At 52.9% G+C, this 14,801-nt stretch overlaps 4 protein-coding genes across 4 annotated transcripts; 3 read left to right on the top strand and 1 right to left on the bottom strand.

Moving 5' to 3' along the window:
* Positions 1–204: 204 nt before the first annotated feature.
* Positions 205–1,952, bottom strand: MAM_00630 (Glycoside hydrolase, family 1; the record flags this gene model as incomplete). Its single annotated transcript, XM_040819429.1, has 3 exons — positions 205–799; positions 862–1,142; positions 1,287–1,952. The coding sequence occupies 3 exons, from the start codon at positions 1,950–1,952 to the stop codon at positions 205–207; spliced, it is 1,542 nt and encodes a 513-aa protein (XP_040682694.1).
* A 400-nt stretch (positions 1,953–2,352) lies between these two features.
* Positions 2,353–3,921, top strand: MAM_00629 (General substrate transporter; the record flags this gene model as incomplete). The annotated part of the gene is made up of 2 exons (XM_040819428.1): positions 2,353–2,505; positions 2,620–3,921. 2 exons carry the CDS (start codon positions 2,353–2,355, stop codon positions 3,919–3,921), a joined length of 1,455 nt encoding a protein of 484 aa, XP_040682693.1.
* A 1,176-nt stretch (positions 3,922–5,097) lies between these two features.
* MAM_00628 (Major facilitator superfamily domain, general substrate transporter) lies at positions 5,098–7,029 on the top strand (the record flags this gene model as incomplete). The annotated part of the gene is made up of 4 exons (XM_040819427.1): positions 5,098–5,539; positions 5,604–5,850; positions 6,179–6,561; positions 6,638–7,029. The coding sequence occupies 4 exons, from the start codon at positions 5,098–5,100 to the stop codon at positions 7,027–7,029; spliced, it is 1,464 nt and encodes a 487-aa protein (XP_040682692.1).
* Positions 7,030–13,753: 6,724 nt separating this feature from the next.
* Positions 13,754–14,542, top strand: MAM_00627 (uncharacterized protein; the record flags this gene model as incomplete). Its single annotated transcript, XM_040819426.1, has 1 exon — positions 13,754–14,542. The coding sequence occupies one exon, from the start codon at positions 13,754–13,756 to the stop codon at positions 14,540–14,542; it is 789 nt and encodes a 262-aa protein (XP_040682691.1).
* Positions 14,543–14,801: the final 259 nt, after the last annotated feature.

Below are 14,801 nucleotides of genomic sequence, written 5' to 3'. Positions count from 1 at the left end.
GATTTTGGCCGTTGGCTATGTGGGATCCGCGGCTGTTGGGATTGGGTAACGAATCGTGTAGAGCTGGACTGTGGACTTGTAGGATATTGCATGTCTCATCCTTTTTTTTTTTTTTTATTGAATAGATGCATTTCACCGTCACCCTGTCTTTCCGCGAGCATTGTCCTTAGTGTCGAAGCAGACTGCTTGGGAGGACTGTCCGCCTTAGGGTCTTGTAATCAGTGAATGTGACGCCGAAACGTGGGCCATATCCATCAGACCATTCTTTGGCTGGTGAACTACCGGATCCTGAGAAATTGTCGAGAACTCACCCAAGTGTGCCCATGCAAAGAAGCCTTTGGTGACAGCGCCGTCGTCCACAATGGACTTGCATATCGAGTCCAGATGAGAGTTGAAGTACTTGATACGGTATGCGTCATCCACTGCTTCCTTGCACGCCATGCTATCCTCGCCGGGGCATGGGCAGCCATTCTCGGTGATGCAAATGGGCTTTCCATACAAGCTGTATATACGAGTCAGGTGTTTGCGGAATAGGCCAGGGCAAGAACGTAGCCAGTGTATGGCGCTCTTTTCGCCCACGGGGGTTCCTTGCTTGTTGTGCTGCAGCTCGTCCAGGTTGCCCACGTAGTCGGTATCTGGTACGTGCCCCTCTCCATGACGACCAAACTGTGATGTGTAGTAGTTCATCCCGTAGAAATCAATTTCTGCTTCATTCAGGAGACCAAACTCGGCTTCGGTGACAATTGGAAGACGATGACCCAGTTGCCCACGCATGCAGCTAGGGTAGTCCGTCTCCAGGCTATATTTCCGAGTTACTTCTTGGACCTGGGGGAGAAAAATAGGTAACAGTGAGCTGCTCACAAGATAGCATTGGCGAACCAGCCGATGTGTAACTTGATCCGTCGCTTAGCAGCCTCCTTGTCGCGAGAGTCTGTGCTATCCCAAGGCTCATAGTAATCACCAGTTAGTGATATGCCAATTTGACCGGCCTGAGAGGGCTTGAACTCCTTGTTGTAGGCAATACCGGCGCGAACATGGCTCAAAATCTGTGCTTCCCCCGCGATCCAAGGCTCAGTAGCACTGTTGCCCGCTTCTGACAGGTCGTTTGTGCCGCTTCTTCCTGGCGCATGGCGCCCAGCAGACTATCCCTGCGTTTCAGAATCAGCCATTGCTCTTCTCGGGAACAAAACCCCTCAGTATCAAATGACGTACAAAATGGATTGAACCCATGGCTCAGTTGAAGTGATCCAGTCCTTGACTCTGTCTCCAAAGCGCTCGTATCACACTCTTGCATACCGCTCAAAGTCCAACTGAGACTCTTGAACATCAAGCCACCCACCATGACGGTCATGGAGTCCCTGAGGCAGATCCCAGTGATAAAGAGTAACACAGGGTGTGATCCCCCCTTTTACAAGAGAATCGATGAGTCTGCTGTAGAATGAAACACCTTGTTCGTTCAGGGGGTCGTTTCTGCCACCTTGGGGAATAGTGCGGGACCAAGACACAGAAAACCGGTACGCCTTGGCGCCATATTTGGAAAGAAGATCAAAGTCTTCCTCATACTGGTGATGGTGATCGCAAGCAATGTCGCCACTGGCTCCCTTGGTCCGACTTGGTTCGAGATGGCAGAAGGTATCCCAAATGGATATGCCTCTGCCGTCCTTCGCAACAGGCCCTTCTATTTGATAAGCCGCTGTTGCAAAGCCCCATTCGGAGGCATGAGCTCTTGCTGCCCATTGCTGTATCTTCAGCCATGTTGGGACCGCGACAGAAGAGTCCGCGACCGAAGTGGCTTGTATCGAGCGAGTGAGATGCACTTCTTGTGGCCTTGGGGAGTTGGGATTCTGCTTTTCCTGACAGACGAGCTTTGTATCAATGTTATGTATAACAGAGGGAGGAGGAAAATCAGATGCCGAGGACCGTTTCTGCTGCATTTGCCAAGTTCCTGCCATCTCCGTAGCGGGATATCAAGTGACATTGGTCCGAGGAATTTCTCCGTTCGATTTCTCCTAAACGCCGACACACGTACACACCCAGTTGCGCGGAAGCAGGATTTTGTTTTTCTCCGCCGTGCCGATTCCCAACTCCATCGTGGGGGCCCACACTTCTCCTCGTCTTCCCCCACGGGGAACCGTAATTTGTCCCAGTATTTCGTCTTGGAGCCAGCCTTGTATGGACTCACTGAGGTGTGCCTGCCTGGTCGAGAAGACATGTTCGACATCATCTCCACTCGATCAATCGAGATCAGTGTGACCAATCTCGCTTGGTGAGGACCATGAAGCCTCTAGCTCATCAGGGTCGAAAATCTCTCGAGTTTTGCAGCCGTTCCGGCTTCTCCTTGTCGGTCCCCCGATGGCCCTCTCTGCTGCTCATACGGCGGATGGCATCCTGTCGCCCATTGACCTCAAGGCAATTCGTCCGTTTTGGAAGAGGAAAAACGGCATTCTACTCTACTTCCTCCTCACTTCCTCGCTCGTCACGACCGCCGCTCTTGGCATCGACGGGGTAAGTCCCAAAAGACTCATCTCCGGATCCGCACATCGTGCTTTGTGCATACAACTAAGAAGAGAGGCGTCGTAGTCCATGACCAATGGCATGCAAGTTTTACCCATCTGGCAGGAACGGTTCGGACATCCCACAGGCTCGAAACTGGGCTTCTTTGGCGCTTCCAATGCCATTGGCGGAGTGATTCCCCTGCTCACGTTGAGCTGGATGGGCGACAAGTTTGGCCGTCGAGTTCCCACCGCCCTTGGGTCCCTGGTCATCATTGTGGGCGTCCTTGTCGGGTTTTTCGCGACCTCGCTAAACATGTACATTGTGGGCAAAATGGTTCTTGGTTTCGGAGGTGCTTTGATTCAAATGACGGCTGCTGTGCTGGTCACGGAACTCAGCCACCCCAAAGAGCGAGTCCAGGTCACAAGTCTCTACAATACCTCCATTGTGCTGGGCTATGTCGTGGGCGCGTGGGTAACGTATGGTTGTTTCCGTATTCCTAGCCAGTGGTCGTGGAGACTGCCTACTCTTATTCAGATTGTTCCCTCTGCGTACCAACTCGCACTCATCTTCTTCTCTCCAGAGTCTCCCCGCTGGCTGGTTGCCCAGGGCAGGAAGGAGGAAGCGAGAAGAATCTTGGTCATGTACCACGGCGAATGCGACCCTGGCTCTCCTGTTGTTGCATTCGAGTTTGCTGAGATCCAACATGTCATCGCCAGGGAAGCCGAGCAAAACATCACCTGGAAAGAATTCTTCTGCTCGATGCCAAACCTGAAACGAATCGGCCTCTGCTTTGCCACTGCAGTCTTTAGCCAGAGCTCCGGGAATCTTCTCGTGTCCAACTACCTCTCCCAGATCCTGAGAGACACTGGTGTCCGGGCCGACAAGGAGATTACTCTTGTCCACGGTATGGTGACTCTGTGGCAATACATTGTCGCTCTGGGTGTCACCGCCCTCATCGACAAGTTCAAGCGGCGTACGTTCTTCCTTGTTGGTTCCGGGGGCGTCGTCGTGACATTCGTTGCCTGGACCATCGCCGCGCAACAGTATCTCGAAAAGGGTTCGCTAGGTGCAGGCCGTGTGGCGCTTGCCTGCATCTTCATATTCCAAGCATTTTACACTTTTGCATGGACAAACCTGGTAGTCACTTATCCCCTCGAGGTTGTCTCGTACCGAATGCGGGCCAAGACATGGGCGTTCGTGCTGCTGACTATTCAAGTTGCGTCAGTTTTTGGGGGCTACGTGAACCCGATTGGCTTTGGCAACATTGGCTGGAAATTCTACATATACTACTGTGCTTGGGTGACTATGATCTTCGTCACTGTCTACTTCTTCTTTGTTGAGACTGCAGGACCAACACTTGAGGAACTCACTTATTTGTTCGAAGGCGCCGAGACAAAGATGAATAGTATGCGACAAAGGGAATAGGGCATTCTACGGTACACGTGGGCGGAGCAGAAGTTCGGGGCAGAGTCTGGTTAACAGAGCGTGCAATTTTCTGTAACAGTATCCCTGATGAATTGTTGTTTCAAAACGCAGCGTACTGCACACCGAGCAAGTGGTTAGGGTTGGGGTTAGGTGGAAAAAGTTGCCACCGTCGGCGCTTTGACTTTCTAGAAACTGACGAAGCGAGTGACTCTGGAACTTCGTCCGACCAAAACGAAGCACCACCACCTGCAAGTTGCAACCCACCCCAGTCACGGTTGTGGCACCCTCTGCCATCTGTCTTTCCCCCGTCGTCTGCTCCGATTCATCGACGGTTCAGGGCGACAAAGTCGAAAAAAAGGGACAATGATTACCATTAGCCGTTACCCGTTATCGTTGGCACGAGGCCGGACGCCATCGATGGCCATTTCCCAGCTCGTCGAAACTGTTGCGGATGTGGCTGCCGATGTCTCTTCAACGCCATCCCCGACCACACGACCACAGGGACGAAAATGCCTCAACCCGTTCCGTCCCCGTCCTTGGCGCTCGCTCACCCACCAAGGTAGGGATTCGTGTGGCACGAGCTCCAAGGCCGAACGAGTCCAGCATGGTCCACTTGACTTGCCGGTCCGAGACTACGTACCATCATCTCTACGGCTTGAATAGCATGGGTTCATCATGCCATCGAAAACACATGCGTCCGGCACTCGGCATGCCACCACACCAATCTACAATCTTGTTTCAAAGTCTCGTGGCGTCCATTGCCAAGTACCGGTCGCTCAGGGCCAGGGGGGCACCTGCACACTTCCCGTCACTCTTGTCGGCCACTTGTTCGGTCGAATGAAAAACTTGCGAGTCCAGAGCTAGGCACAAGAATCACGATTTTTCGCCTTTCCCCTGCAAGCTGGGATCACCGTCCGGCTTCATGTAACCCCCCCCCCCCAAGCCAGCAGCACAAACACCGGATTCAGTCCGGAGTACTGAATACATGGACTTCGTTTCCAGGCATGATCATGCCAGAAAACATAAAGTGCTACATGGGCCCGCCCAGAGTGACGTTGTGAACCGCATCGTCTCCAGTCTCAGCCTCTCCCCGGCCATCAGTTTGCCAACTCCAGCTGTGCAGAACCTCCATCACTTTGAACCTTGTGGTGAGAAAACTCGTCTACTGATATCACAATGGGTGGCGGCGGCAACGACAAAGTCGAAGCTGAGGCCCTTGAAGTCGCGCGTGCCGGCGGCCACCGAGTGGATGCTTTGCTTGGGGAGATGGAGCAAGAACTCGAAGCTTGCGGCCGTCTGAAGCGAAGCTTCTTTCATCTTGAATTCAAGGATTCAAAACACTTCACGTGGCTGCTTGTAGCTTTTGCAAGTATGGGCGGCCTTCTTTCTGGACTGGATCAGAGTCTCATTTCCGGCGCAAACTTGTACCTCCCCAAGGACTTGGGTCTCACACCCCGAGAGAACAGTCTAGTCAACTCGGGCATGCCGCTTGGTGCAGTTGGCGGCGCGCTGATCTTGTCCCCTGCAAACGAATATTTCGGAAGAAAAGGCGCCATATACTTATCCCTGGTTTTGTATACCGTCGGGGCAGCTCTGGAAGCTGGGGCTATGGACTTTGGTGTGTTGCCCTTTTCCCACCTCAACAATCACCCCAAGTGCTGACGGCGCCCGTTCCGTCAAAGGCATGATTGTCGCCGGCCGCGTTATCCTTGGTCTCGGGGTCGGTTTAGAAGGTGGCACCGTTCCCGTCTACGTTGCAGAAACAGTCGAACGGCGCATCCGCGGCAACCTTGTGTCGTTGTACCAGTTGATGATTGCCCTTGGAGAAGTTCTTGGCTATGCTGTTGCTGCCATATTTCTTAGGGTCCCAGGCAACTGGCGATACATTCTCGGTTCCTCCCTGGTCTTTTCCACCGTCATGTTTGGCGGGTATGACCTTGCTCCATTCTCCTTTTCTTGGGAGCCTCCGTGGCTAACAGCGGGCATCTGTCAGAATGCTCTTCTTGCCCGAAAGCCCCCGTTACCTCATGCATAAAGGTAAAGCAGTTGATGCCTTCCAGGTCTGGAAACGTATCCGAGGTGTCGAAACGACCGAGTCCAGGGAAGAATTCTACGCCATGGCTGTAGCGGTCCGTCAAGAAGCCAGCGCTGTTACTGAGCTAGCCAAAAATCGACGCTTCCCGTGCATGGACTTTTTCACGCAAGTATCCCAAGGCAGCCGTTCACGACTCTGCCCGTAATCTAATAACCCGTGTAGGGTACCTCGTGCCCGAAGAGCCCTCGTCTATGCAAACACCATGATTCTCCTGGGGCAGCTCACCGGTGTCAATGCCATCATGTACTACATGTCTGTGTTGATGAACCAGATTGGATACGAAGCCGAGAAGGCCAACTACATGTCTTTGGTCGGCGGCGGTTCCTTACTGCTCGGTACAATTCCCGCTGTTTTCCTCATGGAAACTTGCGGTAGACGCTTCTGGGCAATCATGATGTTGCCCGGCTTCTTCATCGGCTTGGTTCTAATTGGTATCGGATATCAGATCAATATTGAGACGCACACCATGGCCGCGGAGGGCTGCTATCTCGCAGGTCTGATTACGTACATGGCTTTCTTTGGCTCGTACGCCTGCTTGACATGGGGTAAGTCAAAAGGACGCTCAGTGATGGCCTCGCCATCATTATAAAAGTCAGTCCGCTAATGATTTTCCTCGCCCAGTCGTGCCGTCAGAAGTCTACCCAACGTACCTTCGAAGCTACGGCATGACTACGTCAGATGCCCTTCTCTTTTTGGCCTCCTTCATTGTCACCTACAACTTCACTGCAATGGAACAAGTCATGACGCGTACAGGGCTCACTCTGGGATTCTACGGTGGTATCGCTGTTCTCGGCGAGATCTACCAAGTATTCTTCATGCCTGAGACAAAGAACAAGACCCTGGAGGAGATTGATATGGTGTTCCAGCGACCAACTGTGGACATTGTGAGAGAGAACTGGTCTGGGGTGAAGGAGAACATTACGGATCTTTGCCACGGGCGGTTCCGGAAGGTCTTTGTTGCGCAGACTGATCGCCAACCACGGATTGACGAGCTGGAGAAAGCATTTGCGTAAGGCGCGACTCGAGAACCAAATTCAGGGCGAGCTGAAGTTCTGCCCAAGGGGGGATATATTATGATTTACGATGAACTTTACATGTTTTGACCGTCTTGAATAAAGACTTTGCGGTGAAACACGGCATACAAGTCCCAGGAAAGGTGACTTGCTATCATGACCCTGTGTGTGTGTCATCACCGTCGATGACTTAAACCACCGCCCGTGATGCATTTTAGGAAGATGTGCATCCAAATAACGACTCTTGAGATCAGACTGAGCCTCGATTGAGACGCCGGCATCACTGTGGGCGCAAGGCCCAGCATCCCAGCAGCGATATACCCCCAATTCAATCAGCCACTGGCATAGATGCACGGTAATCGTTGCCTCGCGTGCTCACGGAGACGCACGCGGTTTGACCCCGTACAAAGTCCACCCACTGAACTGCCAAGCCATTGCCAGCACGAACCACGCCGGCTTGGGCGGCACTCTAAGCCGTCTGCTGGCACGAAATGCTGACCAGGAGCCCACTGGCCGCAGCCGTGAATACGGACGTGCCCTGCTGTGCTCCCGGGGAAGCATATTTCATATTCCCTATTCGGGCAGGAGGGTGGCGACAAGTCGGCCCCGTCGGCCCCACATATCCGGAGTCCAGTCGGACCAGTCCTCTGGCATTTGCTTGGACAAATTTGCTTTCACGGACCCGCACATTGGGAGGGCGGAGACTTTACAACTTTACACACGGGAGGTCTATGGGCACGCGGCTCCAGGCGGCACGGTGTCCCGAATCCTTCCTGATGGACAGCACTGGTCTGGTGGGCTGTGGTCTCAACAGCTATGGGATGGATGGCTAGGCTCCGATATCGGCATCTCCAATACCACCAGCTCTCGGGCTATCGGTTCGGTGGTGCAGCGGCGGTCAGGACTCTCTGGGGCAGACATTTTTGGGGAATCCTTTGACGCGTCTCTGGAGCCATTCAGACCCGCGCAGCTGGCCTTACATCCTTGGGGCGGCTGGAGCGATGAGTTGTTGGACTTGGTGGACTGTTGGGGATGTTTCTGGCCCAACCACGTCCGGTGTGGCTCTCTGGGATTGACACGGGTGCAGTCGACTGGCGGCTTGCAAACATTTGGAAAATGTACGCAGCAAATTCCGCAATAATAATCCGTGGAAAGTATGACACCACCGTGTCCTGCAAGTCGGCCAGCGGGCGAGCGCTTCGAGACTCAAAGAAAATCCCTCCCTCCCTCGATGTCTGTCACGGCGCGACAGTTCGGGGTCAGAGCTTGGTCCATTCTCACAGGCCCATCCGGGAGTACATCGCGCACAGGGACAGGATGTTCAGTCTCAATTCCACGTCTGTCAACCTATCAAAGTATCACCAGAAGCGACAGGCACCCGTCATTGGCCGGCCGAGCTTAAACTCCTCAAGGAGAACTCCATACAACGGCCAATGCTTGCTCTCAACCAAAGGATGTATCCAGAAAGAAAGGGTATCCTCTCGACGTCTGCCACGTCCGCGGAGGGCAGTTACTGGAGTTGGATGAAAACATTCAGATGCCATGGCCAAGTTTGAAAGACAACGACAAGGGAAACACACTCACTCGCTTTGTTGATCACCATCAGGCCGTGGAACGGTGCAGCCGGTCCAGAGTCGATACTTACGCACTACGGCGCACAGATGCATCAGCACGTGTGTCCTGGTACGCGGACACGCCTAGATCGAAATCAAAAACACTCACAATCTGAGAGGTACGAGCGTTAGACAGTCTCTTGGGAAACAAACGGGCGGGCTTAACCTCTTACGTGCTGCTCGGGATGTCACAAGCTACTTTAGCATGCAGATCTTGTGTTTTGCCATTGCATCATGGTTACTCACGGCCTGCATTCGCGCTGTTTAGTTTGGAAACTAGGAAATGCGGCCTGTCTCCTTTATTCAGCTTACCATCTAGGAATTTGTCAGCCCAGGCAGGCTCTAGACGGTCGTAAACTGCAGCGTTACGACCGGTTTGCTACTCACGCACTAGCAGATTTGGTCATGTTAGAATAAAGAACGTACTCCAAGCCGACGTCATATACTCACAAACTATGCGAAGTGAGGTTTCAGTGCCGTGCTGCTTGTGAGTCGCTTGAATGGAGGAGCTTATTACATCCTGTGCGCGTGTTATTGCTTTACATCAGTGAAGAGATCATGTATAATGGCTGGCTTACATACTATACAAAAAGCAAAATTAGCACGTGAACCTTGGATTCAACGGAGCCGTGCAGTAGGAACTCACAAACTAGAATTTTCGTTTCGAAAAAGTGTCAGATGATGCCCATGGCTTGGCAGCGATGGCACTTACTCCCTGAGAAACGTCACGTCATTAATAACGCATTAACAACGCACCAACTATGTCACAGCTTCGTCTTTGGAGAGACACTCACCGGCTGAAAGACATTGGAAAAATTAGCCTTGTGCGCGACTCCGAGGGCCGCCTCCGAGGGCCGCCATCACTCACCTCCTGCAATCCTCGAGTAAGCCAACGACGAATACCAAGGCCCACGCTCAGAGCTACATGGAGGACGTACTTGCTAGAGTTCACATGTGTTGGCGAAAATACTTGCTGAGATCAAAGGCTTGTGTGTGCGTTTTTTTTTGTTTTTATTGAGGCCGCCGTACTTACTCCCTTGATCCCGCTGACTTAGTCCAATTCCAACACGTGACGTATTTACCCGCTTCAAGTTGCGGCTTGAAATACTCACAAACTAAATAGTTTCTGTATTAGTAAAGCTATTCAATGCTATATGTGGACATGAAAGGAGAGAGACCAACTGTCTGATTGATTAAACGCATTAGCACCAGGGTATCTGCTGTTTTCGACGCTAGGATGAGGGTGCCTTACTCCCTGGATCGGACAGGCCCTGTTAATACGTTGGCAGTTACTGAAGCTCTAGTCGTCACTCACTTCCTGGATCAATGTGTCAGCAGAGTTCAGCCAGCCACAGGTTACTTTGACGCGTGTACATACATGCTATTACCGTCCAGGCGCGAAGTAGTGAGCCGACGTGTCGTCTTTTCGTTGCAGCGATAACACATACACTCTGTATAGATGGCTAAGTATTCAACGCGATACCTTGGGGCAGCAGGGTTGACCTACACACTGTCCCTTGGTTATTGCCCAACTTCCGCATGAATGATGCCATGGGGCGTCAACGTACATACTACAGCCAAGATACTGTAAGCATATTGCGTACTTCAATACTCTGGAAGGGAAATTACTCACAAACTAGATAAATGAGCACTTCTTCTCATTCATCATCCCCTGGTAGGTGGCAAGGGCCACTCACATGCTGGAGGTGAGTATCATTAGCTTGGTGGTCGGAGCCGTCAATGGAGTAAGTTGAACCTACACACTGTGGAAGCAGTAAATTTAGCGTCCATGAAGCAGTTTCTAATCTTCTGCGGCGATCATGGCACTTACACTCTTTACGTAGACCGCCGTACCGCGTGGTTTCCATCTTCAGTATCGGGTGTACTTGCAAACGACCGGACATGTGCTTACAGGCTAACGGCAAAACTCCTCTCAGCAACGGGCCGTAACAAGTCACGGCAGACCCAGAGACACTCACTTGCTAGCTGTATTGTTAAACTCGCGCAGGCAAGTCGACATCATTACATACCCACTAACACGCGAGCACTCATATTAACATTTCCTGTTGTCCAAAATTCAGCATGACGTTGTGAACAGAATGGCTTACTCGCTTAGGTTACCGAATAAATCAGCATCCTGCCGTCATGAACTGTTCCAGCAGAAAACAGAATAGTGTCATACTTGCTATTTTCACGTTAGTCCAGTTCGCTGAGGCCAAGACGGGAACTGACAGCATTGGCAGCGGCCAATCCGGCAGCGATGGTGGCAAACACCGGAGCAAACTTCATCTTGCGCAGCACCGAGGAGAGGAGAGATGAAAAAGAGTAAATATGAAAAAGAGGAAGCTTCCAGCAGCGGTTCAGAAAGTTAGCAAACGGTTCACGCTTGAGAGGTGGGAGGAACAGGGCGATGGGGTCGAGGCGTCTGTTTTCCTGGTACACAGTTGTTTTCTGCGGTGGATGTAGCAGTGTATTATATATATATACCTAAAGCATCATCGTATAAGTGGCGCGTTCACTTGCGACACGACTTCTAGGTGAATGCATTATAGAATCCGCCTATGTATAGTGTGCCGGGCTCCGGGACAGAGCTGCATTTCCGTTGTAGAATATGATTGATGATTCGACCCATGGATTAGCCGTTTCTCACCTATTTGAGCACCAACTAGAAATGTGACAAGTGACAGCCGCGCAGTCCCCGATTCGCCGTAGTCAGGATAATAGAGTTTCTGGCCCCCATCTCACCTCTCGTCTGAGCAGGCGCTGTCTATCAATGCTCGAACCGGAATACTGAGCACGAAACGCTGAGCACATTGTTCACGAATTCCCCTTTTGATTCGTAGTCAGCGACGGTTCCGAGAGGAGGGCCAACAGTCTAAACTGCATGTAGACATTCGTAGTGGTTGGTTCATCAGCCTCAAGACGATGCAACGTGACGAGATGAAACATGCGGGAGTACGTACGGGGTACGTACTAAGCTTTGGAAACGGCTCCAAGCTCTACGGTTCAGGTTCATTAAGAGTCTCGCGATTGTGACTGGCCCAAGGTAGGGTCAGCCACCTGGACGTGTCGGGCGGAGTTGCAATCGTCCTTCATCCACCTCAGGGGGAAGGGGTAGGTGTCGTCAAGGACCTGAGGATAAAAGGGCAGGCTTGTCATGACCGGCCAGAGACACGCCGTCTTGCGCAGATGGACAACCTGCACGGCTCACTCGGTCGACGTTGTACACAATGAAGTCTGTTGTCATCATCACCGCCGTCGCCCTGCTCGCGACCGCAGTTCCATCTCGGCCCGACTGCCCACCACGCCCCCCAAAGCCACGTCTTTGTCAATGCAGGGCTCAGTGTCCATGTCCGTTTGGGCAGTTGTGGGATAACGTGCACTGCCAATGTGCGGTTTCTCGGTGTGCGGCAACAACATGTCCCGGCGGATACCGGTTTTCTTCCCGCGAGTGTGTGTGCCGCAAATGCGGAGGGTGGTGATGAATCCTCCTATCCACGGAACAAGCCAAGGGAAGGCAAAGGCAGGGTCTGATTCTGATTGACGAAGCAGCCAATTTTTGCAAGAGACGGGTGCAATGGCTTGCTTGTCTGGTCAAAGAGGAATGAAGGGTGGATTCCAGCGAAAGGCGAGGATGCGGTCTCGGCAGCTGCGCATTGATTGGGCAGGATTGATGAATAATACAGAAACTCCACGACACGTCACGGTACATGTCACGGGCCGTCAGGTCAGCAACCCAGCGACCGCCCGCCGACGACACACGCCTCGCTTGCTTGCTCGACGAGGAGAAGAGCCCGCCATTTATTGTGGTCAAATGGGTCAAATGGCGACTGGAGTCCACGTTGTTTCTCCTCATCCCTCTTCTTGTCTCTTGTCCCGTTTCTTTTCTGCAACCCCGCAATCATCCAGTTTCGCGTCGTCACATCCCCTCCGTCACCGACGACATGTGACAGAGGGCGAAGCCGTAGACGCATTCCAAAGCAAGCCATCGACGACGGTCGGGCCCGACATCACATGATGGCCATGACATGAAGAAGCCGGCCAGAGATGGCCCAGCGGCGAGCGCTCATCACGGGGCGCTCTCCGACGCCTACTTATGGTCCCTACGTCGTACAGCAAGACGTTCCAGTTCCATCACGTCGACGCATCACAAGCCGTTTTTGGTGGACTTGGGATGAATGTCGCGTGAACTCGATCCACGCCATCCTTTGTCCACTTCGCATGTCTTTCAATCAGCTACGCATTGGCGCCGCGACATTGGACCGTATTCTTCCCTTCTATGGAGCCGTCTCCTTGTTCGATCCATCGAAGCCCCCCGTCGATGCACCGACATCGGCTGCACCCGCCCAAGTTCACAGACCCAGACTCCATTCTCCGTACGTACATGAACAAGACAAAACGCACAAAAGCCCTGTTCACCGCCGTCTGTTGCTTGTGACTTGTTGCATGCGTCTCGTACTTAGGCTGTGGCCAAGCGACCGACTCCCTGCAACCACCCCCTGCTCACGCATTTCGATTCCAATCCGTGCCCGGCCGTCTGGCTTCCTGGCAACCAAGTCCGTAATTACCAACGTATACGGAGTAGTTCGAGGGCATTCGTCTGCCTGCGTGGCCGTTGCTCTGGTCGACGAGACACGGCTCGGCTTCCAATTATATATCTCGCTTGCTGCAAGCCTGCCAGTCGTTGCTTGCCGTCGTTACTTGGTGTGCCCTGTCGGAAACTCCAAAACCCTTGCAGACCGCAACTTTCAACGCATCATCACGGCTCTCCCCTGGTCTGTTTTTACCGACTTGTTTGAAGGAGTAACAACAGACTGGCGAAACACAGAGATTGGATAAATACGTCTCTCTCTCTATCCCGTTCTCTCTCCCTCTTTCTCTCTCTCTCTCTTTTTTTTATTTTATTTTAATTGTCATTGTACCCTCCCGCGACCAGACAGAGACCCACGCTCGGATGATTATTGTAATACCGCCGTCATTATTCTCCCCCCAGATACGTTGACCGTAATCCTGGCTTCTTTCTTCTTTTCGTCCTTATTATTTTTCCTTCTTTCTTTTCAATCCTTCCGTCTCTTTTCCTCTTCAAAAAGTCCTAGGCCCCGTCGCCCGACATGAATCCCAGGTCTAGCTTTGCTGCGTCGGACACGACCTACCACAGCTTCCACGACATCGAGTTGCAAGAACCGCCCTCGCCTCCACGCCCAAGAAGCCCTCTTGGTGCGAGTGCGCCGGCAGCAGACGGCGCGACTCCATCCAGTCAGCAAGAGCAGGAACCTCTCCGCACGACAGCCAAGATGCAGCGCCGCGACTCAGGGTACGAGTCTCACCAGTCCGGGTCGGCACGAAACTCGATCCTCTCCGGCCCCCCGCTCACAAAAGCAACGCGCGCTCGCCTTCACTCTCGCCCTCGGTCATCCACACGGAAATCTGCCAAACCCCATCTGCACTCACGCGCCAGCAGCAGCGCCAGCAGCAGCACCAGCACCACCCGGAGCCGGAGTCGGAGTCGTATCCGGAGCCAAAACGCTCCCTCTCCCGCGGGCTACGTCCAGTTCCCGACCCCAGACCTCGTCGAGCTTACCGAGACATCACCACCAGCCGATCCCTCACCTCACCTGCCGCCGCCGCCCACGATTCACTACTGGACGAGCGACAGCACCCGCCGACTGGAGTACGCCGCCATCGACGCCGCCAGCCGCGGTGTCAAGGGCTGGATCAGGAGACACCTCGTCCCGGACTGCTTCACCCCACGACATGTGGCGTTTGACGATGACTCTGGCAGCGTGCGTCGCTACAGGCTGGAGCTGCAAGACGAACAAGACGAAAAGGTTTGCCGTGGGGACACACGACGCCGCAAGGGGTGGCGCTTTTTCTCCCTGCGGAAAAGCAGAACCATTTGATTCCCCCCGCGGGCTCAACAGCAGCAGTACGGTTCCGTTGGGGGCGAGGTTCTCTTCTCTCTTTTGTCAAGGCATTGCATGGGATTAGATTTGATTTATACGGCTCGCATGGCATTATTCGGCGTTTTATATACCCTCTTCTTCTTTTTCTCTTTCTTTTTCTTTCCCTTTTCACCTTTTTTTTGGGGGGGAGGGAAACGTGGGACAAAAATACTCTTTATAATCGGTTTTTTTTTTTAGTTTCCGTAATCGCATTTGG

Source organism: Metarhizium album (genome assembly GCF_000804445.1).
Source record: "Metarhizium album ARSEF 1941 chromosome Unknown scaffold_1, whole genome shotgun sequence".
NCBI classification, from domain to species: Eukaryota; Fungi; Ascomycota; class Sordariomycetes; order Hypocreales; family Clavicipitaceae; genus Metarhizium; species Metarhizium album.
Note: the sequence above shows the minus strand (reverse complement) of the source record. Positions and strands in the feature narration are given on the sequence as shown.